Source organism: Lingula anatina, chromosome 7 (genome assembly GCF_051362555.1).
Source record: "Lingula anatina isolate TDL-2025a chromosome 7, LinAna3.0, whole genome shotgun sequence".
NCBI lineage: Eukaryota > Metazoa > Brachiopoda > Lingulata > Lingulida > Lingulidae > Lingula > Lingula anatina.
In genome coordinates, this window is record NC_141773.1 from 23,510,575 (window position 1) to 23,537,326 (window position 26,752).

At 40.2% G+C, this 26,752-nt stretch overlaps 1 protein-coding gene across 2 annotated transcripts; it reads left to right on the forward strand.

Moving 5' to 3' along the window:
* The first annotated feature begins 352 nt into the window (after positions 1-352).
* Positions 353-25,258, forward strand: LOC106162727 (uncharacterized). Of its 2 annotated transcripts, XM_013540130.2 has the most exons (14): positions 353-3,100; positions 15,981-16,127; positions 19,960-20,468; positions 20,818-21,031; positions 21,423-21,584; positions 21,754-21,846; positions 22,097-22,189; positions 22,449-22,544; positions 23,071-23,166; positions 23,452-23,547; positions 23,850-23,945; positions 24,195-24,291; positions 24,643-24,759; positions 25,071-25,258. In XM_013540130.2, exons 1-14 carry the CDS (start codon positions 2,569-2,571, stop codon positions 25,126-25,128), a joined length of 2,406 nt encoding a protein of 801 aa, XP_013395584.2. In that variant the 5' UTR covers positions 353-2,568; the 3' UTR covers positions 25,129-25,258. The 2 variants fall into 2 exon arrangements, with proteins under 2 accessions (XP_013395584.2, XP_086873459.1); XM_087017333.1 differs by lacking the exon at positions 353-3,100 and having other exon boundaries at positions 15,979-16,140.
* Positions 25,259-26,752: the final 1,494 nt, after the last annotated feature.

A 26,752-nucleotide genomic window follows, 5' to 3' on the forward strand; every position in this document is an offset into this window, starting at 1 on the left:
AGTAAATCACGCGCAAGGCTGGCGCTAGCGAGCCAGCCAAAGTTTCTGATCTTCCACCGCGACTGACACATGTACTTGTACTACGCATGGAAGGCGTCATCTGAACACTGTTGTAAACAGCTTAGTTTTTCAACTTTGAACGAAGAATACTGCTTAACACGTACTACAAAGAGTATCAGAACATTGAGTTATCTTATGCAACTTTCTGATCCCAGTATGAATGTTTTACAAGTCGATTTTACCTTACATGATATTTTATCTTGGCAACTTTACAAAATCAGAGCAATAAATGCAACTTCTACGTCAAAAATAATTCCAATTAATAGAGACGTGGGCAGTGTCACGTTGAAGGAAGATATATATAATTTTCTATTACAGGTTAATACGCTAATTAAAACATTGAACTGAAAGCAGGGAACATAAATATTGGTTGTTCTTTTGGTTCACGGACCAGTACGTGAATAATTAGCACAGACAGCTTTTAAAAAGGAAACACGATTTCGTCTACTCAAGCCTAGACTTGTGGCCGCAGTCAGTGAAGGGAATTACCTTGTCTTTGTCACCTGATTAACCAACGAGTGACTCAAAACTCAAACACCTTAGTTGGTGACAAATTAAGCGTAAAGAAGGAGGCGGCTCTCAGGAGGCGGGACGCGTCATTTACTTAATCATTCCCTGGGGACCCCTCCACGAGAGAGAAGCCTATGTTTAACGGTCTAGCAGCGGATTCTTGGGGACGAGGTGTTCATTGGCCATTGTTATCTATTATAAAGCCATTATCAGTCAATTTACATGGTTAGGTGAAACAGAGGGTGTCCTCCTTTTGATAAGAAAGTGACCGGACGTGACCTTTTGATCGGACACCCACTGGTCTTTATTAGGAAATTCCAATGTTATGTTCTATTAATCACTGACCATGCTTGGTCTGCCGCTGAGGGACGCTGTGGATCTGTAAACATTGCTGGACACGGGGTTACAATACGCTGGTCTAGAGGGCTAGCCGTTTACGCTCCCTGGCCTTTGTTATTGTGTAATACGTTAAAATAACGCATAGTCCGAGCTATAATTGATCCACACGCGCCATCTTTGACCAGCTTGGAGTTTCTTGACTCTGAATATTTGGATTAAATTAACGGTGTTAAACACCAGATCAAAAGAAGAGAAAAGACAGGAGAAAATTACGTTATTATCCGCATCGCCCGTGGCATAGCGGAACATTTATCCAGCACAATCACTCTCACGGGTGACCGGTATTAAACACAAGGTGACAATCACCGACGTCCGGCCGCGGAGGGACCTCCCTTCTCGCACGAGACCGTCGGCGCCAGGCGAGCAGGGCCTTTCTTCTTCTTAATGTTGCGTATTTCAATAAATAAAGGAAATGAGAATGTCGTGCTCCCGATATCGTCCCGTGGCGTGTTGATATTAAAGGTGTGAACACGGGGGAGACATCCCACACCTTACCGTCTCTCCTCTCTCCCCTCTCACCCCGTCCACTTCTCTGGTTGGCTGGTTCGTTCCTGCCTTAATGGTGACGGCAGATAGAGGTCGATGTGCTGATATCTGAGGCAGCAGTTGGTCCGTGTGTTAGCTTACCTGAACGTGGTGAGACCCCGGTAGCTGAACCACAGCCACAGCGTCTTAATGCGGTCTACGTGAGGTTACGCTACAGAGAAACCAAACGCTGATGATTTTGAGGCTTACTACAGAAGAACTGAGACCAGTGCAAATATTTCATTCCGAGTGTATTGTTTTTATTAGAAGGCTACTGCGGAGACTGGAGTGTTTTTACTGAGATCCACAGAGAGGAGGAAAACCGCATGAAAATCCGATACATTATCTTCTGCTTACTTTGACCGTCTGTGAAGGGGCGGCCGTAGCGGTTATCCCGTGAGGCTTGGAACGCAAAGATTGTTAACAGTGCGGAGGAACAATCAGTTTACACGCACCGCGTGAAAAGCTATTGTATGCAAAACCCTTCCCCTCTTCCACACAAGCTGCGCTGCACGCTTTCATACGAAGTGGTCACTCGGCGAAACTAGCAACAGATTTTGTGAGTCAGTGAAAAAATGATTGAATTTAAGTCTCTGAGCCACAAACAGACGCGGATACCTGCCTGGTTCACCGAGTAAACTCCTAAGTGAGCACCGCTAGCTTCCAGTTAACGTGCGCACGCTGGCAGCGCTTGGTTAGCCTGGGAGTTTTACGTTAACTGGCTGATGTTCAATTCAGAGGTCCTCCTGCTTCGAGTTCCTGAGTTCTCACAGTGTCTTTCAAGTTTGTTGTCTCTCTCTCTCTGGTTTATTGCCGTCTGCTTACTGCAACGAGAAGGGTTACAAAATTAGAGGAAGGTTCGAAAATCTTGAACGCCGTAACTGCGACGTCATTCAATGAGGAAGCAACATTTATTACAGCGTAGAGTTAGAAACAGAAACTGAGAGAAAACCTATTTCAAACCAGCACCAAGACCTCGGACAGGTCACTGCTAACCGACAGTACGTCCAGGCTGTGTTGATAGAAAGATAGACACGAACGCGGGCTCACGTATTAACAACGCCCGGGTGCATTATGATTTCAGGACGTATTCAGCCCCGTATAACCCGGCGTCACCGGACAATTGCTCATAAAATGTACTGGACCTTGTTATCGCTTCTCATCCTTGCACAGCACGGGGAGGGGTGTATCCTCCTGCTGAACGGATGGATGCCCCTAGGAATCCCCGAGCGTGCCATGTTAGCAGACGTAGTGGCCACGGGGTACGCTGACAAGACGTACAAGGCCAGTCGCACGCGGGCAGGCACCTACGTCGCCCAGTTTAAACTGCTAAGTATCCTTAAAGGTGGGAAAATTATGTCGGGGATGGGGAAGGAAAACTCCATTCACTCTCATAAACACTTACAGCAATTGCAGCAGCATCAGTTTTACAATATCAGTAATTTTGGAGATAAAACAATGTGTTATGCGGATGTCCACGAGGGGGAGACATATATATTGTTTCTTACAACATTTGACGGCCGTCTCTCTGCAAAATACGATGATATCTTCGGCGCCGCTGTATCTTACAGCAGGGAAAACGAAAGGCAGGTCTTGGCGGCATTAGGTGAGTTAGATTTTATTTTTACTTGGGTTAGGCTCACTGATGTAGTTTGCTTAACGTAATTACGCCTTGCAGCTTAGATAGCGGTGTAAAAGTGGATAGAATATCAGCTGGATAAAGAAACAAAGTGTTCCGTATTTCTTCAGGGAATTGGGATGTTATTTTGGAGTTTATCTATTCTATCAAGGGCGGAGGGCAACTGAGATGTAAGCTTGAGAAATATCATAGAAAGCGTTCGTTTTATAGGCGTTGATTGGTTGATAAGATTTCATGGCGTTGCGAGCTGTTACAACACAAGTTTTCTCTCATAGTTTACCTATGTTGTGTTTATATTCGTCTGCAGCCTGTCGCGTTTTCTGGCCGTCTGCGGAGGGTTTTAACTTAAAATATTTTCAGTGTTATTGGTACGAAAAGGTCAATACATGAGAAAAGACCTAACCTAGGTTCAAATTTTCAGGACTTTCCTCCATCTCTCTCTCTCTCTCTCTCTCTCTCTCTCTCTCTCAATTCCTCTCATTTTTTCAGAGTGCCATCTTTATTATGGGTCTTCTCAATGCAGCCCCTCTCACGATTTAACTGAGGTTTCGCCTGCATTTCAGATGTCTTTATTCCCTCCACCGTCTTTCTCGAGTTCTTTCCCGTCTTCTCTTCTCCTTGCAATATTAGATTCCCGAGATAAAAGCCTCCATATACTACCACATACACTTCCTTTTTAACCATTTTCAAAGAATATTACCTCCATCCGCCACTTTCCACTCCACTAGAGAAGTAAAACTCTCGAGCACCCACAGTTGGATATCACTTAAATTGCAGAGAGCAAAAGGCTCTCCAAACACTTGCGCTCTCTGCGGGCCTCCCTCCTTAATATTTTACATGGAAATCATTGCACGCGAGTTTGTAGGTCCCGTTCCAACAATAACTAATATAATACGTAAGAGAAGGGTTTTCTAAGTATTTTCATGTGTGTATGAAATGAGAGATCTCGCCGTACCATGTGTGCGACAAGGACTTCATTCTGTCAGATGAAACAGAATTACTATTTTCCTCAATCCTTTCTAAGTGGAAATGGATAGAGTTAATAATAACCTAAGACAAACATGGTTTGCCTGGTAATTGTATTAGATATAGATATATATATTACACGTGAATCATACTTGATGATATCCTATAAATTGTGGCCAACATAGGCACAGAATATCCTACAATATCCTACTAGTATTAGAAATTGTGTAGTCGTCACCAAAGTGTCCTTAATGCGTCGTGGGTACACGTGTGTGGACGGGAACGCTGAGCACAGGTGTGACAAGTGACAGTGTTTTGCCGGGAACGCCACACTTCACACACATACAGCGCTCATATCAACAGTAAACACTGGCTCTTACCCAGAGGAAATGTCCCTTCCATTCACGCGTTCCCGAACCCCACTAATGGACCGGACAACGGGCTTAATTACCCCAAACATTCATTCATTGCTCAGTTTATTATCCCCGAATGCCGCATTGAACGATAATGCACCGAACGATTTATTCAAAATATTTTATACATAACTGGTGAAGACTGCATATAATATCTATGCCGGGGTGTGTACAGGTTAATACACAGGGAAGGGTACATCTGCAGCGACCAGGAACGCTATGTGATGGTTTGTGTGTCACAATTATATGTATGGACAACAGCTATGGATGAAAAGCTGGCCTTTGGACAAAGTTCCAAAATCAAATAACGCAAACCCACCAAACCATAACATCATAAGATCGATCTCTCTCTCTCTCTCTCTCTCTCTCTCATAGAGGGGTTTGAGTATGGTTATTTGGCATCCCTTATGTCTCTCTGTTACATTCAATGAACACTCCACAACACAATGTAAGATTAAGGCGCCAAACTCCCTTTTAAAACTGTCCGTAACTCAAATATTTTTTATCATTGACTGCTAAAATTGTTTCAATATTTCTCTAGCTTTCGCAACATGTTCGTAGTGCGTACACATTGTTTGATGGTATTTGATAAAATCACCCGGCGGTTTATTTCGCGTTAGACAACGTATAAGTCATTCAAACAGTTGATTAAGAAGAGTGGAATGCACCCCCAATGTTTCACTCCTTAACGCCCAGCGTCTGACACTTAACCAGACCATATTTTTATATTTAAGCGAATTAACAACGTAGTGTTTACTCAGTTGCTCATTGTGGGTTAATTTTCTGTTACGACCAGTCCGTGGCATTCCGCGGTCAGAGATGATATTTTTTTCTAAGATTTCTCATACACGCATTGGCCTCGATACATTACGTTACAAATGAGCATGGATCGAGCTAGACCTGCACGTCATTACATTTAATACCGCTTTTCTTCTACATCATGTCGAATAGGCCTGTTTCTACATTTAGTACGATATACATGTATTCGGAGTTGATTCAAAACTAACAAAATAGTATACTCTTTATAATTTGACTTCCAATTGAATAAGGACCACTACAGCTTTCTTAGAACAAAAAATGACGTTTTCAGATCATTTTTATTGGTCGTCAATATCAATATGATACTTTAACAAGACCGCGTTATTGATAGCCCACAATTTCCAAATCACAATTGTTTGTGGGCGGTTGATGGGGGGGGGGCGGATCCAAGAGTGCAAGCGAGCCCCCCCCCCCCCCCCTCCCTTTGAATTTTGCATATGGATAGAAATAGGGAAGTTGTTTCTATCGTTTGCCTACCTACAGCCCTTCTATATGAAAAAAACTTCTTGAATCTCCGATTAATATCCGGTACATATAAGATCAACGAAATAGTGCAGTTTGTTGGAATATCTCATGCACAGGGTAAATACTACACGTAGTGTGGTCATGAGTACTGTAGGGCATTTATGTTAAATGTATCCAAAACTGGAAAAGCGCTCAGAGCGGGAAAACCTCAGCCAAGACAAATAATTAACTTATAATTGACCATCAATTAATTAATGGATCGTCACCAGTACCTTATCACTTTTCAGTTAGCCCATTTCTGACGTACCCTGAAATTTCGTGAAATTCCATACAAAAAAAAAATTGAGAAAGGCTGGAACGGACAGACAGTCAGGCAGACAGACAGACAGACAGGCAGAGGTGAGAGCACAGTCTCCTTGGATCTGTAGATAGCTACGGCATTGATCTGTAGAAGAGGGTAAAGCATGTAGATGTCACATAGATTGCAGGACACCTGACTTGTTGTGGTAATGTCATTCAAGCTGGACCGTTAACCGATACTCCCCAAGCAGAGTCTCCTGCGCGAACACCCGCCCCATGGACAATATCTTTGTTTATGTCAATATTTTGGCACAACAAACATTAGAATGTGGACGGTGTCACAGAGACAGGTGTGGTGTGACAGGTAGACTGAGAGCTCTGGTGACAGCGACACATGATTTGTGTATAGAACTGTGTGTTTTAACAAATCTCCCTTCCGCTATGGGAAATTTAAAACCCGGGATAAATACGAGTTCCTCTTTACGCGTGTTGTTTTGATAACAGTACGTACGCAAGACTTGGTCCTTATCGACTTTTATGACTAGCTTTAAGACTTCTCAAGAAAGTTATGAAGTTTGATTAACCCATAGCATAATTTAAACTAAATTTGGATCCTAATTAATATTTTACGGAGTCCAATATTTATAGAGTTTTATCAGAGAGACCAGTGCACTGCGTCTGTAGCTTCACGCCATCATTGCAAACATTTTCACCAAAGTCACGAAATCCAGACAGAAAATCTTTACAAAAAAAGAAGAGATTGAACCCAATGCCAAGTGTTAAATCGAACAACGAAGACTTTTGATGTAAGCTGAAAAACACTATTCGCACTTCCAAGGCTAATCAGTGATAGATGGTGAGAAAAAAATAGTTCAATGTTTAAAGGAAAGGTGCCTATTTCACACGAGGTGAATGTAAGCATTTCGACTTCTGATAACCAGATTACAAAGTTTGGATTACTTCTTTTTTACAAGAAAAAAAATGTTGACAAAAAGTACAAAAAGTACAACGTAACTACACGCAATCACCTCAACATTCATTCACACTACCCGGTCACAGATGTTCCACTGAAGAAAACTTAACCCGAAAACTTACTGTTAAAGAAACGAAAACAAGAGAAAGTGAGAGAGGAAAAAAGGCGCGTCGGTCCGCGTTTATTTAGCGTTGTTTCTCGCCTCTGTCAGATGTCAATCACGGAAATGAACAAGCTGTAAAAAAGGGCAGTTTGTTTTCGAACCTTAAGCACAGTGTAGGGCTCAGCATGTGGAGCTGTTCGCTCTGGGACGCTAATGATGACCAGGCTAGTGATGGTTACACCGTTAACTAGTGTCCACTTCTCCCACCTACTTTAACTGAATGGGCGCCACAGTCTAATGCAACAGCGATCAACCTCCACTGTTATAGAAAGAAATCTAAAGCCTCAGAAAAACATGCTAACCAGCGCCGGAGGATTGAACCGTGCCGAGAGTAAGCTGTCCATTAATTGATTTTAATGCATTGAAAGTTTACAACTTTTAAGCACCTGTAGTACTTCAAGACGACATTATTTTCTGTTCAACAACTTGTTAAAATCATCACAATTTCATGACTTTATAAAATCAACTGAATAATGGCATTGTGGTTTTGTTATGCTATTTGTGGGACCCTCTAACGATACATGTTTTTATAGCTCGATTTTTTCTTTAAAAAATGTATAAATATTCTAAACCGAAATTAAGTACAGTAAGAGTCCACGTCCAAAGACTACGTTAACCTCAATCACAGAGACCATGTGGTAACATTACGCCACTGTTCCTCATCATACCTGTGTTTGCCCTGACTCTGTGAACACTGACTTTTCACACGGCTAATGTCAGGTAAACCTCGCTAAAACAACACAGGTGCACGTGGTTAATTACCCTCCAGCATTCGCTGACATGATTTTTAATTTGCTCTCAAAGTGGAGACGCGAGGGTACAACAAGGCGGGCGGGGCGTTAACACGTTGTTGTTGGGCCGTGAAATGTTGACGAGCGTGCTCGTGTGTTCTCCTAGGAAATAACACGTGCACGGTCACGCAGGCGGGCCCATCCCGGGCTTTTGACACGTACGTGTGAGTTTTTATCTCAACTGGCGGTCAAAACAGTTAGACGGGAAGATTGGTGCCAAGTGCATTATGAGTGTAGAACAGAATATTCAATAAGAAATAATATTTTTAACGTGAAGATAAATTTGAATGCATGCGTGTGTTTTTTGATGGCATGCGAAATTCGGCTCAAAAGCTGAACATTTCTCATGTGTGCTCACGACGAAACGCGCGCAGTTGGACACACGTGTATTCTTCACTCGGTCTTGACATTGCTGTCGTGCGCAGATACACGCATCCACGAAACGCTTACGGTATGAGAGAGAGAGAGAGAGAGAGAGAGAGAGAGAGGCGCCCTGTCTGTTTATACCATCATTAAGTCTTTTCAAGAGGCTCGCAGGTGGTGGAGATAATTTGAAGTGTTCAGCGGTTGATCCTTTGTTCTCTCATTACTCAGTTTGCTGAGTGGTTTGCGTACCGTGCACGACATTAAACTCCGCCCTCGCCCCTCACCATGATGAGTCCAGTGTTCAGAGCCCTTTAATAACTTATGACGCACACCAAGACTTGCATACAAGCAGAAGTATAACGTCTGCCTTGTCATTTTTTTATTTGTTTGATAATTTTGATACATTTTTAGATGCATCTTAGCGCCTAATGTAATGTTGAGCAACTGCAACATTTCAGCGCATATTTTGATATTTCTGTCGATTATTTAGCACCGTATTTGGATAAGATTGAATAAAATTAAAGATGACAGACGAACAGTTTGAATAATGAAAACTGTGTATTTTGATCAAGTTGACAATTTGTAGGACTGTTTTGCTTTATTTCCAGTACGGTGCCTTGAGATAGTTTAATCAATCCAGGCTAAAACAATGCTTCTGCGAGTTGGAGGTTAGAAATAGGAAACACGGAGACACCTCTTTCCCGTACTAATTGGCAGAAATCGCTCTAACGAGAGCCAAATGTTAAAACAACTTTGTCAAATGATCTTAACTTTCACATGCGAAAAACTGCCACGCGTGATAGCACTCTCAACTTTTTCCACCTAAAAATTATTTGTCAAGGAATTGTGCATAAAACCTCTTCGCGTTTTGTTGCGGCCTGAACTAAACTCCCGTGCTATCGTTGGGTGCCAGCACCACGTGGCCTTACGAGCAGATATTTAGACAGAGTAACCAGATGAAGTATTCCTCACATGCGGACACATAAGTGTCAAGTCCGATTTCTCTTCAAGGCTTCAGCTTGCGGACGTCCTGCGTAGAAAATTGAGAGAGAAATAAGAAAGGCGGTACGCAGGCGTCAGAGTTGACGTATTGGGACCATTTGGGTTTAACTTTTTTTTTTTTTTTTTTTTGCTCTTTTTATAAAAAATCGCATTTGGTGTTGCTTTTGAACAAGTAAGACTCTTTTTTAAGGTATGGCAAGTGCAACGTTCTTAATACAAAGTCGCAGTTTTCAGTTTTATTGTGCAATCAATGCGCACTATTTATCAAATCACGTTCTTATTCATCGGGTTTTAATCAGTGATGCTAGATTAAAGTATACATTGAATATAAAAAAGCAAAATACATTTTATTTTTAGGTATATAAATAAATATGTTAAGAAGCATTTTTTTTTTCAGAACAGTGATCGGTTCATGATAGAAGAATAAGACGCTAAGTGTGCCGGGGCTTAAGCATACATATCACTTTAATGTATATTTGAGAACATAAATTTATGCATTGAACTTGGCGAGAAAACCAACACCTTTTATGAATATCGCAGCCGCTGGCATTATCTAATTTCTTTTTCAAAACAGCACTAGTTTGCTCAAACTTGTCCGTCACGAATGATTTTCATAAAGCAAATCTAAGACTCATTAAGCTTATTCTTACACCTTACAAATAACCTGATACCGTTTCTAATTAAAGATACCTCAACAGACAAAATGGAATCAAAGTTTTTCGTGGTCCACTATTCTCGTTATTGAAAGGGATGCTATCGGGTGTCGCAGCCTGAGGGGAGACGCTGAACAGCCCAAAACACATGTAATAATTCCTGACACGTTCTTTTTCAGAAGATATGTCGAACCACATCAGAGTATCCGAAGATTGAACCTAAAACTTGTTTACTTTTACAATAGTAGAAAATTAACGGCAGAATTAAGTTCCAAATTTAGTGCGATTGTGCAAAGAATCGCCTTTCAGTTGTACAGTTTGCTGAAACCGATCCTGACATGAGTAGTTGTTTTATTCTGGCTCAGGTTCGCTGTGAGATTTATTCCCACTTCTGTGTATCTCTCGTGGGAGTTTTTGTTCTCGGCGCTGCAGGCAGAATGGAACCGTTTGCTCGCCACGGGCTGACCCACCACCCACGTCAGTGTTAGCTTTTCTCTCTCCCTCCCTCCCTTCCTCTCTCTCTCTCTCTCTCTCTCTCTCCCTCTCTCTCTCTCTCTAACCCTCCCTCTCTCTCTCTCTCTCTCTCTCTCTCTCTCTCTAACACACACACACACACACACACACTCTCTCTCTCTCTCTCTCTCTCTCTCTCTCTCTCTCTCTCTCTCTCTCTCTCTCTCTCTCTCTCTCTCTCTCTCTCTCTCAGACACACACGGTGAGGCGTGGGAAAGTGTACACGGATTTACTCAAACAATATTTCAATCAGATTTTGCTGAAACGGAATAAAAGAATCGTAATTATCTTAATCCCAAATACGTCTTGGAATTGGCCCTCTATTTTGCCTCCATGACTGAATGATTTGTTTTCCTGGCTTTATTGTGTGGCTTTCTATTATCAAACCAATGTTAATACACATTATCCCTTCACAGAATAAACTACGCTAACTTTGCTGAAGGAAACATAAAAGACATTTATGTATCTTATATAACACGTACAGCTATATCGGCTTATAATTAGACTTAACCTCACGGTTTAACGCCGAATCAATGATTGGATTTGACCATGTAGCACCGGTCAGTCTGGTCGTAGAACTGGCTTAAGTGCGGCCACTGTCACCGCCGACACCGGGTGGTATTGAAACACTGACAGACAAGTCTTACAAGAAATGGCATGATCACATTGACCCCCATTCAGAACAGGGGACTAACTAGTCCGAGGGTCAAATATGGCCCACATACTTGAATACTTCCCCATGGGATATCTTTTCAGTGTCTATCAGCGGATTGGATGACAAGCTTTTTAGTCGGTCGCCATATTTTGCCCTCGGACTAGTTAGTCCGCTGTTCTGAATGCGGCTATTTTAACACTTTCCCCCGACCCCACTGATAAAAAAGTAGCAAGGGAGCCCATGAAATAGGTGGCGTGTGCTATCAATAAATAACCACCATCAGGATATTGTAGTCTAGGATGGAGACATAGGGCCTCAGTGGACGCAGACACATTCTCCAGAGGCGTCAAGAAACTGTAAAAATCTCATAAACCTGTCCATAAATAAATTCTGCCCACCGGTCACTTACTGGTCACCCGGTCATCTAAGTGGTCATTTTGGTCATTGGCATTGGTCATTTGACCATTGTACTGGTCAAAATGAGCATGTGACTTTTGATCCCGCCCTATAAGCGTCTTTGTATCACGTGTGTTATCGTAATCGGCTTAGCAATGTGGAGGCGTACAGCGTCACTAGTGCGTGTAACAGCTTTGGAATGGCTTTCTTGGTCTTTGCGCTTTTCAAGTTTCTGAAAGTTAGTGTATCATTAATAATTTAGGTAAACACTGATTTTACAGATTCTGTAATTCTGTTTGATGCCTTCTCGTGTGAACCCAAAAAAAATGAGAATAAGTTAAGTAAAAGAGAAAAAGTAGCATTTCTAATATTGTATGTTATTGACCGTTTTTGCTGTATACTGAGTAGTCTGTGTTTTTATATCCCAGCGTCTGATATAATGTATTCATGGGGGGGGGGGGCGGGGGGTAGACGGCTCGTCTCTGGGAATGACTACCCAGGGTAACACGGTAAAATTACCACAGAATGGAAGTTGGTAATGAATCAAGGAAAAAAATAAAAGATAATGTGAGAAAAGCACTTTCGATATAACAAATATCATCAGTGTTTTTAATGGAAATGGTGTTTGAACGGCCAGATGTTAAATTCTCACGAAAAGTTTTTATTGTTATGAGAAAAGATGGGCACTTAAACACTTTTTGGATGCTGGTGTGGTTTCTTTAAAGTGAGATATACTAATAGACTTGTACGCATACATTTTGCTTCTTTCTGAGATTTGTTTCAAAATGAACACTGGTTTATAGTCGGCTAAGGCAGGCTATGTAAGCACAGTGTTGTGCGCGCAGACGAATGTTTTGCGTGCAAGCGCTCTTAATTCGTATAAAAACGCGTGCGTGGGGCCATGACGAAATCGGATTAATTTCTACATATTAGTTCATTGAACAAACCAAGAATACAGGCGCTTTCCCTGTTGTTTTTCTGACACCTGCCGTTTTTTCTTGGGGGTCTGGTGTAAGTTGACGTTTTTTACAGGAGATAACTTTGATGAAAATCTGCATCAGATTGGGCGTAATCTACTTACGAGATGAAAAAGTAACAAAGCATTAATCTTCCACGCAAAGCGAGCGTACGCAACAAAATAGTCCCAGTTGATTCACCATGCCTGAGGCGCAGTGATTCAGTGCTCCGCGGCGGGAGACGCAGCTTAATAGTCCCACTCTATTTTGGTAATTTTCCCGCAATTTGGTCATCCCTCCAGGCCACACAGAGCAGCGGTATTTTCACTCTTTTTGTAACAATTCGCATGAGATTCCGATTAAGTTAAACTTCGAGTGTTGACCAAGAGTTCAAAGAAGTCGGAGCATTGTTTACGTAACTCTTGTGGAAAAAGTCGACGTCGCAAGTGGTATGCTTACATAGCCTTTGAATACAAAATGGTGTTTGTACATTTAAGAGAAAAAAGCAAACACGAAGTCTCTGACACTGTGTTGGAAAAAATCCCCTCGCCCCCAAAAAATATATAGAAAAAAAGAAATTATCAACAGCTTAAGCCACTGAATAAGATTTGAAGAGACACATTTGAAAGTTATTTATAATCCGAAGTATTTGAGCGTGGGAATGACTAAATTACATTAAAATAAACTAGCTCATTCTTGTAGTCACCAAGAAGTTTAAACTGTTCATAGAACATCACTGAAGAACTGTATCCATAATATCTGAATTTCAGAAAGATTACATATTTACATATAAACAGTTTGGCTAAAAAGCACGCATTTAGCTGATACTCCGATTACGTGTTCACAACGCCACATGCTTTATCAAGTACTGTCACCAAGGTCTTATCACATCCATCTATATGACACAGGCTATGACAGGGTTCCTGGATGTTGTCGAAAAAATCTTCTCAATACCAGTATAGTAGTGGAAACGCGCCCATGTTAACATACGCAGGGTTAGGTGGAGGTGAGATAGGTCACCCTTACGGTTCTCACAACATACCTTGTGGTCTGTAAACGAATTATATCGACAAAACCCAGGTTAATTGGGCACCAGAGCCAAGTCATAGTTCGTGGCTAATTTCATTACTGTAATGTTGTGTTATCCCCATTCTTATTCCACGACACTGGAGTCAAACACGAACACGATTATATGCAGTTCGGACATTTTAATTTTCAACTAAATAAAGTTAGTCATTATTGTTTTTCAAGTGCCCGTTCCGCGTTAAAAAGTACGTGTGTATTGCACGCGTCTTCCGTAAGATCTTTGCCATTGATGCCTTGTGTATATGTATCTATTGAAGGCATATAATGGCAAAAGGCTATTATGTTTAGGCAGGAATAATTAAAGCAATATATGTTTCCGTTGAAGGCATTGTATGGTAATGATACCAAGACGGATGCAATGTTTTTTGCATAACCTAACGCGAAAAGTTTACCAAACGAAGTTCTTTGGTCAAACACAAAATAAGAGAATACCAAAGACGTATTTCATAACATTATTGCAGGTCTACACGAGTGATGTATTTGTTCTTAGTAAATAATCTCCAAAGGGTAAAGCTTAGTTTAGGTACGTCCTTTGAGAGATATAACATATGTTGTAATTAACACTAATGTCTTTGATATTTCAATGGAATGGCATCTTATATTCGGCACCAAGTCGTACTTCCTTGTCTACATGTTCTGATGTATTGGATAGCATGTGAACTAGGCAAGGGTCAATGGGGAGATTTCAGTACAGAGTGGCCATTTACGAGACAGAGAGAAAAGTGCCACTTCACCTTTCTACTTTGAAATATCTTTGATTCGAGAGCAGTACACATAAAACCACCAGGAGTCAAACCCTAACTAGAAAAACACTCAGGCAGCAAAACCCTTCTCCAAAGATATATAATCAACTGTGATTTACCATTGATTTCTAGTCATTGATTGCTTAATTAATGGATATTCACCAAAGTCAAATCCCATTTAGCTTAGTCCATTTGTGACCTATCCTGGAAATTTCACCAAAATCCATCTACATTCTTTTAGCTAGGCAGGTGACAAAAGAACAAACAGAGGTAAAAAAACAAGTACCACAGCGTAGGTAATAAACAATACAGTTAAAGTGTACATTGTATTGGAAGAAATGTAAAAAACGTTCTCATATGTAGTAACCGAAAACCATGCATATTTCGCAGTAATTATAACGCATGAAAGTAAAAGAAGGCAAGGAATGTCTCTCTATAGTTAGGAAGTGCCAGGGATCTGTTACACAATGGCTTCCGTTTCGAGAACAAAAACGTGCCATGTTTTAGCATTGAGTAAATCAGTAGAAAAATCCGCTAAAATGAGGAGATTTATTCTTCTTCACAGAAAATTTGCATGGCTTATGCATAGAATTGAACGTTACTTCATTTCGGTGGAGAGCCGCCATTTTATCTTAAATTGTAGTGGACCAATGTTTTTTTTCGGTCGTAAACTGGAGGGAACTTTCTACTACTTTTTAAATTTTAAACACAGGGCCCAACAAAAACCGTAGTATATCTAAGTTCTATTGACTTTCTTCTCTTGTTGATAAAGCAAGATCTATTGACGAACATCATTTAGAAAGTTCTTTGTACTCACTGCACAAAACTTTCCTGGCAGGATTTTCACATAATTCTGGCCACGTAAATCTTTCTTTGTTTGCCACGTTTGCCTGTACTTAGAATCAATGTCACCCCTCCGCCGCCCCAGGGGGCAAACTTGAAAGAAATTCGAGAATTGTGAGGATTAGAACCTGGGGATATTCTGGTCGTGTCTAATTTCAGAGCGGATAGGAAGTGTTTTACGAGGGTCAGGGTTGTAACGAGTTTTACATTTTTAAATTTGGAGATAATGAGCGAAAACTGTGTTGTTTTGCAAAATTGGAATGTCATGTTTTAGTTTAATGGTATATCCTCTTCCATTGTGTGCACTGCCTTTTTTGTGCGTTGTTCACTTAGGTAGTGCGGTTATATAGATATTTTAGATGATGTATCTTAAAAATACTTCTGTTAGTTTATAGAATTTTTATTCAACATCCAAATGACAATAAAGAAAGACAAAAAACAATGTATGTTGAAAACAGTCCCCGAAAAAACTCAAATACCATCATTAATGATGCGTTAAATATAAAAACAAACCATGGGCCTTGGATACAAGTGTTAAAACATGTTTAAAACAATTACAACGCTTTCGTGTTTTTATATTTTAACTTATTATATCTTATAACTTCAGAAATACCACATGTACTGTATACATTGAAGCTGCCTTGGTTCAGCCAAGTATGCACCTGAATCAGTTGAAACTGATTTTCCACCTCAGATATATAGAACATCTATCGGTATAGAATAATTTTTATCTTATACTTACAGGATGGAAGGAATGGTCTTCGTGGTCTTCATGCAGTAGCACGTGTCACGGGGGCGTGCAGGTGAGAGAACGCAACTGCACGAGCCAAGCGCGAGGCTGCGACGGTCCGGCAAGAGAAGAGAGACGCTGCAATATTTTCAAATGTCACGGTAAGAAATCTAGGTAACGCTTCCAAACGTTTTATTATTATTATATATATTATTTTTTTTTTTTCGATTTTTTTTTCTTTTTTCGATAAGTTGTGCATGAAAAGACAAGGCAAACTGAGAAATGCTCAAGGTTTTGATTATCACATTTAATAAGAAAAAACGTGGAGACTGCCACCCTTGGCAATGCTGCTGATATGGTATTAGTTGCGCACTGTTCAGCGTTCTTTAAGTTCAAGGTCAAAATAATTGACTGCCAAACGCGCGTGGAAGATATTTTAAGATTTCTCACTGGGGATAAAATATGAAAATAAAATAATAAATCATTCGAAATGAAATATTAAATGATTAAATATCCCAAAAATCCGATCACTTTTTAATTTTTAAGAGAATTTTGAAAAACGAGTAAGAACAAAATGACGCTTTTAATTTCTCGACGAGGAACACTTTACTTAAATACTAAAACCATAAGTTTCCGCCATTAGCACTGATATTTAGGATGGGTTGTTAGGAATAGAAAGGGGCGTGTAATTCCTTTATTGGAAGACATCAGAGGCACTCTCAAGGCCACCACATCCAGGGACGCATAGAGCTAACTTCAAAGAGAAGTCAAGGAGCAGCAAGTGGAATAGAGAAGGTCGTGGCTGGGAGTCGTTTTCATCTTGAACTACTTTGCATTCTTTGAAGCTGGTTGATGTGTGAACTATTCTCGGAGTCGCTGGAGTCACCTACGTGGTGGAATACACCTACTAGCATGGGGCTGCCGGCGGGAACATTTCCACAGCTCCTACATTATATACTCTGTACCGGTAGTAAGCGTGCACACATTCAACATAGCACACGCACACATACATAAACACACAGATATATATTCTTGGCCACAAGAGTAGCAAGTGAGTGGGGTAGCCAACCAAACAGCAAAGCAGGACAAGAACGTCAAGAATCGTGGGGTCTATTGCCATCATTGTGTGTAGTCTGCTGTCACGTGTATAAACTAGCAATGTCGCCATCGCACACACACCTCCATAAAAGCAGGGGCACATATTATTTGAGTCTGGAAAAAGATTTATAGATGACTACATGAATATGCATAGATCATTTCTTCATGTTGTAAGCGTGAAGTAAGCGTTTATAAACACAAGTTATTAAAGTTTACTCTGTAAGATAAATGAATTTTAATATAAAATGTAATTGGAAATAATTTTGAGGTAAATTGACTGCATAGATGCCCTTTATAATTTTATTTGCGATAAATACAATTCATGTACAGCACCAAAGGTGAGATGTACTTTAACTGCTTAAAACACAGGCCAGTTGACACGAAGTATGTATCGGATAGAGAGGTTTCCATTCTAAAACGTCTGAAATATCATTTCATTGAGGGAGGATTATTAATCCTCAACAGAATATTACACACTTTGCACTGAACCTACCATTTTTGAAATCCTGCTGTTTAGGTAGCTAAGGTACCATTTCCCATGGGCACCCCCTCGCTGGCGGAGACCGCCAAAGCACATTTTGTAAACAAATCTGTTTATCTTGCTTGACCTTTGGTCACTCTGGTAATTATATCATCCCAACTAACACGTGTAACGGTAAATGTTTGACGTGTGGCTTGTTACTAGTAACGAAAAAAAATCGATCAGGGTTGACTATGCCCTTTAAATCAGGGTATTTTGTATAATGAGTTAGCAGTGGTGTTCAAATGAAGCTGGAATTCTCTGCTATTATTGATTACAGTGGACAACATTTTGAATTAAGCTGCGCTGTTAACGCGTATTGGTTTTACCAATTTAGACGCCGAGTTCTGTGCACTTAAACTGGCTCATGGCAATGAACGTTTGCGCCAAACCGGGGCGATCAAAATACAACAGTGGAAAACGCAAATCCATAAAAAGTAGTGTTTCCCGCGTACGCCTGGCATTCATGACTGCCTTTGCCAATAACTAACTCCATTTCGATGTCATTTTGTGGACGTATCATTACTTGTTTTTAAGGCATTATCTCTGGTTATTGATTTTCAAAACTTTTTGTTGGAGCTCATTATCAGTTTTTTATATCTATTACAGCTGTTTCTTTCTGCACTACCTCACTATTATAACAGCGTTGGTGCCCTTTAAGACCTCGCTTTTTGTACATTTAAGTTCGTTTGCTTTTCGTGACAGTTTATTCTTTTTTTGTCATTAAATTCAATCTCCTACGAACACCTTTCCACTCCCAAATTCCACTGCCAATTTCCGCAAGCACAAAAATGATACATTACAACACCAAACGGCTGTTATCGTAATATCCTTTTTCTGCAGTAAATGATAAATTGACATATGTAATATGATTTTAAACATCTTCGTATCTAAGAACTACCCACACCTCCTCTCCCAGTGTCAGGACCTGCTAATATCCCCGTCTACAGTCTTGTGTTCAAACTTTACGGTGGGCGCTGGGAGGACTGGAAGCAATATCTGGAACACGGTTTTGCCCTCTGGCAGTTTGATGAAATTTCCTCAGGCACTGCACCGGCCTTGTCAGCGTCATTAAAGTCATGCACTTCAACTTGGGGCAGATTACGTGGAAATGGATGGCTGCATCTTGCAATATAAGCCGGGATCTTACCACGGCGATTTTTATTTTAAAAGTAAAATGCAACACGAGAAGGGGTTTATCCTCTCTTTTTATTCTGTTTTATGTTGTTGTTTTGTGAAATATAAAATAATATTTTCTTTTATGTTAAAATGATTTTCTCAAAACTTCAGTTACTAACGACAATTTATTTAGCTAAAGTTAAAGTTAGTTAAAGTATATTTATTATTTTCCTTTCTTGTTGTTTTATTTTGTTGTACTTTGTTAGTCGCACAATGATATTCAACATCGTGATTTTAGATCCGATTAAGAACGCTTCAAATTCTGGAGTACAACGTGCCCCCACCCCCTTCCCCTGCGCGTGACACAAATACTGGCGCACAGGTCTAGCTTTGTAATAGAAAGACTTCCCGTTTGGAGCAGACGTTGAACTGTCATGGTTGTCAATTTAAGCGTCTTCATTTTATCACTTTATTCATCCATCAATTTATTTATTTATTTATTTATTCATTTATGGACTTTTTTTGCACACTGCTACAAACGCGGTCAGTTCTTTCAAGAAAATACGCATCACTTACGTCACGCATTTGAAAAAACCATTACAATTAAATAAGTAACTGCAGAGAAGCTCATTTCTCGCGGATAAATCTTACACTACATTGACTAGGAATATAAACAAAGATCTATTTTCAGCATCTATCTCCCTAAATCTGTGTTCACTATGGGTTATCACGCCTGAGGAGGGAAGAGACATGCTTCATATACAACACAATGTACTTAACTAAATTATTACCAACATTACTGGGCCTGCACTTTATTAGGTCCTATGTTGCCAAGTGCACTTTCCACGTGGTGACCCCCTCGTGAATATGTTCGCTCTATTTTCTCAGTAAAGAGTTTTGGAGTCATGCCCTGCTATTGTTTTATTAGAAGATTGACGTGTCTATAAATACCGCATTGAAGCGGGCCCATTAATGTAAAGAAATTATATATATAAAATGGAGGATTTGAATTGTTTTTTTTTTTTTTTTTCAGAAGCTCGAGTCTTAAAGTTGTACAGTTGTATGTTGAATATTTTATTTCTGACAACAAATCTGAAATGCAAAACTGAAATGCAAAATTTTACTTTCCATATTGGCATTAACAGCAAGTCAAATTGTCTACATGTTAACAAAGAGACTCTCTCAACATTCAGTTGCAAGTCATGTGCACAGCTCACTCAAATGGGTGCCGTAATATATTCTTTATTTATCCACAGGTTTAATCGACGTCACCTCCAGACTACTCCGACCACGATCGCCCTATATCATGCAATCTGTGGACCGTCCAAACGCTTTCATCCTCGATGCTACCTCAAGTGTCCACGTGCCTACAATTCACGTCATACCTCGCGGATTACCACCCGATTTCTCCGTCGTCGTCACAGCACGTGCCGAGCCCGGTAACCATGGTTACCTTCTATCCATTACGGAATTAACCGGAACAGTCCGACTAGGCATCCGCTTGGGCGAAACCCCGATTTTTGAATACACGGATCACAGAGGGCAGCCGGGAGATAAGTCTCCTAAATTCCCGACAAATCTGGTCGATGGACAGTGGCACCAATTTGCGTTCAGTGTGCGTGGGGAAACTGTAAGTTTGTATGTGGACTGTGCTCTCGAATTTTCTCGTGCCTTCTCCAGAGATCAGTGGAGCAGCATTCCCATCAACACTGTGACCTCTATCGGCGGAGTGTTTGGTCAACTCGACCCCAAAACTAAATTTGTGGTAAGTGACTTTATTCTGAACAAAAAAGTATATATATTTCCAAGTAGAAGCGTGTGTTTTCTCATCATATATCAAATGTCTTTTGTGGGTAATTTTTTTTTTTTTTTTTTTTTTTTTTTTTTTTTTTTTTGCATTATTTATTTTATGTAAAATTTTGCATAGCTAAAACTGTTGGATAGCACATACTGTCAATATAAAAATACTATTTGAATTCTTAATTGGTTGTGAAACAATTTGGAATTTGCAGTCCACACTTAAATATTCATTCTAAGATGCTATAGCAATTAATGAATACAAATGCAACGCAGTGATTGCGAGCCTCATGTCCGTTTTACAATCTCGTTTTCAGGGTGAGATTGAGCAACTGCTGTTGGTAGCGGACCCTGACGTTGCTAGGCAACAGTGTCAACCCTGGCAAGATGGCAGCACTAGTCTTGAAGCGTCATTGCCAGCCGCTGCCGTGGTGAACGAACAGCCGCAGCCCTTACAGACGGAGCCAGACGATGCCGGGAACGGGGCCAGTGAGTTGGCCAAAGCTCAGGAGAGAAGAACAAGATATGAAGGTAATAGATGAGTTTTTTCAAAAATTCGATATGAGAGCAAATGTATCAGAAATATTTTATGCACGAATTCATAAGATCTTTCACATGTCAAAGACGTACGATTTCTGTCGAGATGTTTGGCCTTGGGATACATGAGAGATATTAAGAGTCGATAAATAGATTCAAAGTATGTGTGTAGATAAATATATCTAGTAATCTTCAGGAACATATCAGGAAGTATGCGATATTAGAGAAAAAAGACATGTTCACATGTTCTATGCTTCACACCTTCAGAAACTCAGCTAATATCAGCCATCTTCATTTCAGTATATACATTCAGCAGATAAAGTCTGACTGGCAAACACGCCCATGCAACGGCTTTTCTGTACTGAGGTTGTCATTGTCATTTCAGTCACGTGGTCCAGCTGGAGCCCGTGCAGCGTGTCATGTGACCGGGGTGTGGAGACACGGACGGCGTTCTGCAAGGACAATACCGTGGCTTTAGAGGAGTGCCTAGGACACGGGAAGTCGAGCCTGGAGAAGAGGACGTGTTACAGGGAGAAATGTGAAAAAGGTGAGTGTTTAGATAGCTAGTAGCTCTGGTGCAGAAACGCCAGAACATGCGATGAAAATTCACTGCTATTTATTTCACATTACTTATTTACACAATTTAAAATGAACAATTGCCTAGCTACGTTGATGCTATTGTGCTCTTGCTACATGTTGTTATTTTTTCTTCACAGAGGTGTGTAATTTGAAGTGTGTAAACGGTGGCCGCTGTGTACACAACACATGTTTATGTCCTCCGGGATTTGAGGGGCACAGATGTCAAAAAGGTAAGATAAAAACACTGTCTGTCATAATATACCGAAGTTTTTCAAACTTTGTTATTAAAGAGTAACGGACGCATGGGCATACATATATTGGGCCAAATACCCTGTGGCAAAGGTTCTCAGACACCACTGAAGCATTCCAATTTATCGATAATTTTAATATTAAAAAGCGGTTTGCAGGGGATTATCGTAAATGGGAAACTTTATGAACAGATAATGTATAATTTTTAATCTCCATTCTCTGTCTCGACAGCCCTGTGTTCTCCCCCGTGTCAGCAAGGTGGTAAATGTGTGGCCAGGAACCAGTGTAGTTGTCCCCCAGGGACAAGACTGCCTGACTGTAAACGTAAGTGTACCAACCCTACATAACATACACGTGGGAGACGTACAATATTAGGAATACAATGACCAGATTTCACATGGTATTTTTCTAAAGTCTACGTAAATGACAATCGTATTATTTTTTTTTCGTTGATTTCTCATTTAAGGCTGGCAGTTTATTTACAGTATATTTGTATTTTTTAAAGCCATAATTACAAAGAAAAAAAACTAAATATCTTAATTCGTGATCCCTCGTATGTGTAACACCATGGTATATCTTACAGCTATATGTGACGGTGGATGTCTAAATGGCGGGGAATGTGTGGCACCCGGGATGTGCAAGTGTTCCACGCAGTACACGGGAGACAGGTGCCAGACTCGTAAGTAAACCGATAGATGGCGACACTTTGGGAATGTACTTGTTAGCGAGACTCGTAGAAAAATTAAATCTGGAAAGATGCTGTCGATTACCTTGTCAGATCACTGAATGAGTGTGCTCCATGTTTTCTTTTTTTTTTTTTTTTTTTCTGTACCAGTGCCTTGAACAGTTTTAGAATCCACTAGGTATATTATAATGGCCCCGTGTGGTTTTTTTCAAACATTGTGGTCAGTGCAATATTTACTTTTGAATAGAAAGAGATATCGTTTAGGAAACCCATCAACAGTTTTCTTTTGTAGCTCTCATTGTGTTAGAGAAAAGCAGAGGGGTGCAACTGCAGACAATTGCGATGGAGGTGTTGCGGCACTCGATCTCAACTAACGCAATTTATTCAACCAATTGCTCATCTTTGTTATGTGGACTGCGATGCAGTACAAAGTTACAGACATGCTGGGTTATGTAGACTACGTGACTGTGACACAGTTACAGGGCAGATGATAATCTTCTGACTGTTCTGTATATTTCAGCTGTGTGCAGACATGGTTGTGCTAACGGCGGGAGATGTGTGGGTCCTAATAGGTGCTCCTGTAGGAACGGCTACATGGGGAGACAATGTCAGTCCCGTAAGTATACTGCTCTCTCTCTCTCTGTGTGTGTGTGTGTGTGTGTGTGTGTTTGTTTGTTTGTTTGTGTGTGTGTGCGCTTGTGCGTGGATATATGGTTGTGTGTTTGATTTTGCGCGCATGTACGTGTTAGAGACAGAGAGCAAGCATTTATCAAAATTCTGGCTCTCTGAGTAAATTGTTACGCTGTTAATGCCTGTATTAAAAGTCCAAGTGATTGTCAGCACTGAATAAGCCTAAATAGTGCCGTGCTTCATTGATTAATGCCCACGTTTGTGATTCCAGCAATCTGTTTTCCTGACTGCCAAAATGGCGGCTCCTGTGTCAGTCCGTACACGTGCCAATGCAAGAGCGGTAGTGAGGGGAAATATTGTGAGACTTGTAAGTAGTGAACGTTACACTCAAGTACAAATAATGGATATCGTTAGCATAACGGTCAGGTACTATTCAGCCATGTATATTTACAATTTATAAACATATAATGCATTTATTGTATATACAGGAAATTGGTGCGAAATGTAGCATTGAATTATGAAAATACTTTCTTCATTTAATTTTGAATTCTCAAAACTAAGTAGTAATAATAATAATGATAATAATAATGTACGCGTGGCGGTATATTGTACGAAAAAAAAACTATTTAAAGATACAAAAATACTTCATAGTGATGTTTACTCTTTCAGTTACTTGCTCGTCGAAATGTATTAATGGTGGTACGTGCACTGGACCGAACACGTGCTCCTGCCCACGTGGTTACACTGGAAACTACTGCCAGACAGGTGCGGACGAATTGCAATCAGCATGATAGGGCCTTTTTAGTCTTCCTTTTCCTGTACATGTCAACAACATTAGCACTTTGATTTTTCACACATAAATGTTTTTTCCTGGTCATTACTGAACGTACCGAGAGAAAATTGCCGTTTTGAATTTGCAATGAATGCTGCAATTTTGTGATAATTTTCAATTTAAACATTTAATTAAAATTAGTTTGAACGCTTTCTTGATTCGATTTTTCTTCATTTTTCCAGCCACCTGCCCCCGTGGCTGTCACAACGGAGGGGACTGTATAGCCCCTAGCCACTGCCGCTGTAAAAACGGGTTTTATGGAAAATCATGTGAGAAAAAGTAAGGGACAGTCACTGATTTTGTCTTCCTAGAAATCGTTGCACAATTGCCACTAAACTAGGTCATCTGAGAGCAAAAGGCTTCCTTACAACTTCGAACAACTCTGCAGTCTTGCTTGTGAGGTTTAGTGCAAAATGTATCAATATGCAAGGTATAAGAAAACAGAAGCGCTAGATAAATGTACATGTAGCTTTGGAGTCAAAACAAATTTATGCGCCTCTATTAACATATCGGATGTCAACATTAAATTTGACATTCATCCTTTACGTTAGTTTTTTTCAGAAATGATGACTCTTTATTTATTTATGTATATTATTCATTTATTTATTTATTTATTTATTTATTTGATAGACGTTGCCGTTACGTCCAGACAAGCGAGTCATACCGAAGAGGCTACCAGAGAAAATATAAACAAGCCTATGAAACAAAGTGTGGGCCTTGGGGCTGGAAAACGTGCACGGAAGTCAGGTAATTTCCCACTGAACATTTTATGTTTCCACTTTGAGCATGTGATAAATGTGCTCAGTGTTGTGGACAGAAGTAGTAGAATGAAGGCAAATTCACCGTAGTATGTATCAAATTGACAATCGCATTAAATCGTGTCAGTCGTTTTATTCTGCACGGTTTAGAAAACTTGTAGGCTACTACAGCTCAACATAAGCGGCCATGCATCCGAAATTCGCATAAATCTTTGCCTAAGTTAGTACAAGTCAGCCTATGCTATTATAGTTTTCGTATAGTTTTCGCCACCTCAATAAGTTGTTATTTTTGTTTTTCAGAACCATCTACAAGACGATATACAAGACATTTTTCAGGCCTGTTTACAAGTGTATTTAGCCGTAGTGGACAACATGGCGTTTTTTGTACTCCAGTTGCCTCTTTATTGTTGCTGTTTGTTGTTAATTTTTGTATATTGGTTTATTTATTTTGCTATAGATAGAAAATATATTTTTATAATATGGTCACAGTTACTGGTTTCTTGTTGTTGATTTTACGCCAATTCAAACCGTTTAAATACAAACCCTGAGCTACCAGTAGAAATAACGGGAGAGAAACTAAGTACGATACAGATTTGCGTGATAAAGTTGATCTCATCCTACGGTCACGGTACTTTACCAGAGACCCTTTGCACCAAGGTAACAAAGGGGTTATAGTTATCACTTGTGGGTTTAAGTCAGTTATCCACAGACACACCGCGGTGATGGACGAGAAGAATCGCCACAGCTTGGCTGGAAGAAAGAGAGAGAGCGAGTATGTGTGTGTATGTCTGTGTGCGTTCGTGTGTGTGTGTGAGTGTGTGTGTGTGTGTTTGTCTGTGAAGAAATAGAATTGTGACATAAAACTCCCCAACCTAGGAACAAAGACATGCCGGTGACAGTGTACATTTAATCAATACTGGTAGCAAACCGTGTTGCGGGCTACCACGTTACATCTCGAACACAGTCTTGAGGTTTTTTATACCAGCCGAGGATATCAGATACCTAGCAATTGTGTTGGAGTGGGAGCTCGTTGAGGATATTGGGGCGGGGGTAATTTTTGTAAGAAAATGTAGACCCACATAAAAGAAGAACGGATTTAAAACTCTCTTAATACTACTTTCGTGAACAGTTTGTGCCCTTACCAACACCAACGAAATGTGACAATTTAAATATTTAAAGTCCCTAAATCGTTTTTCATATGAACACTTTCTGTAAATATTTCACCAGATAAAGTTCATACGTTCATTGATAAAGGTTGAATTTTTTTTTTTTTTTTTTTTTTTGACAGACACTGCCTCCTTTCATCCACACACTTGTTTTAAATGTTCTTCTTTGAAGCCATATCAAGCAAGTCCAAAGGAAAAGGAGCTCTCTAAAGAAATCATGCAACTTCAAAAATAACCGAGATAACTCAAACGTGAATTTGCTGAGATCAAAAAACCCAAAACAACGCAATGTTGCATGACGTAGGCTCAATTTTTGAAACCTTTCAGTTCTCCATCAACATCGGGGCTTTTATTTCTTTCCCTAAGCTTATAGCGACAGATTCTTATTGGAGTTGAAGCACACGTACTTTGGTTTCTAAGAAACTAGATGGTTAAAAGTGCAAACTTTCTCTTTCTATCAAATCACGGCAGCAGTCAAGTAGCGACGCGCCATCTTCAATCACTTAACTTAAAGTTATAGCTGCCTAAAGTAAACGCGACCTGCATACAGACATATAACGGAAACAGAAGTGCTCCACCTATTCTGTGCTTACAAATATACAAGACATAGCATAGACAGTTTGAGGTTTCTGGAAGATTCAACATCGTGATTTACCCCGGTTCTTCGTTGCTCTATAAATTTTTCTTCATTAAAGAGAGAGGCGAGTTCGACACCGTATGGTAATAACAATGACCAATTGCAATAGGTTTTTGTAAAGTTGCGTGATTTGCGGTCGCTGCAGTGCATTAAGAGAAAGAATGGCTTATTGATTTTAT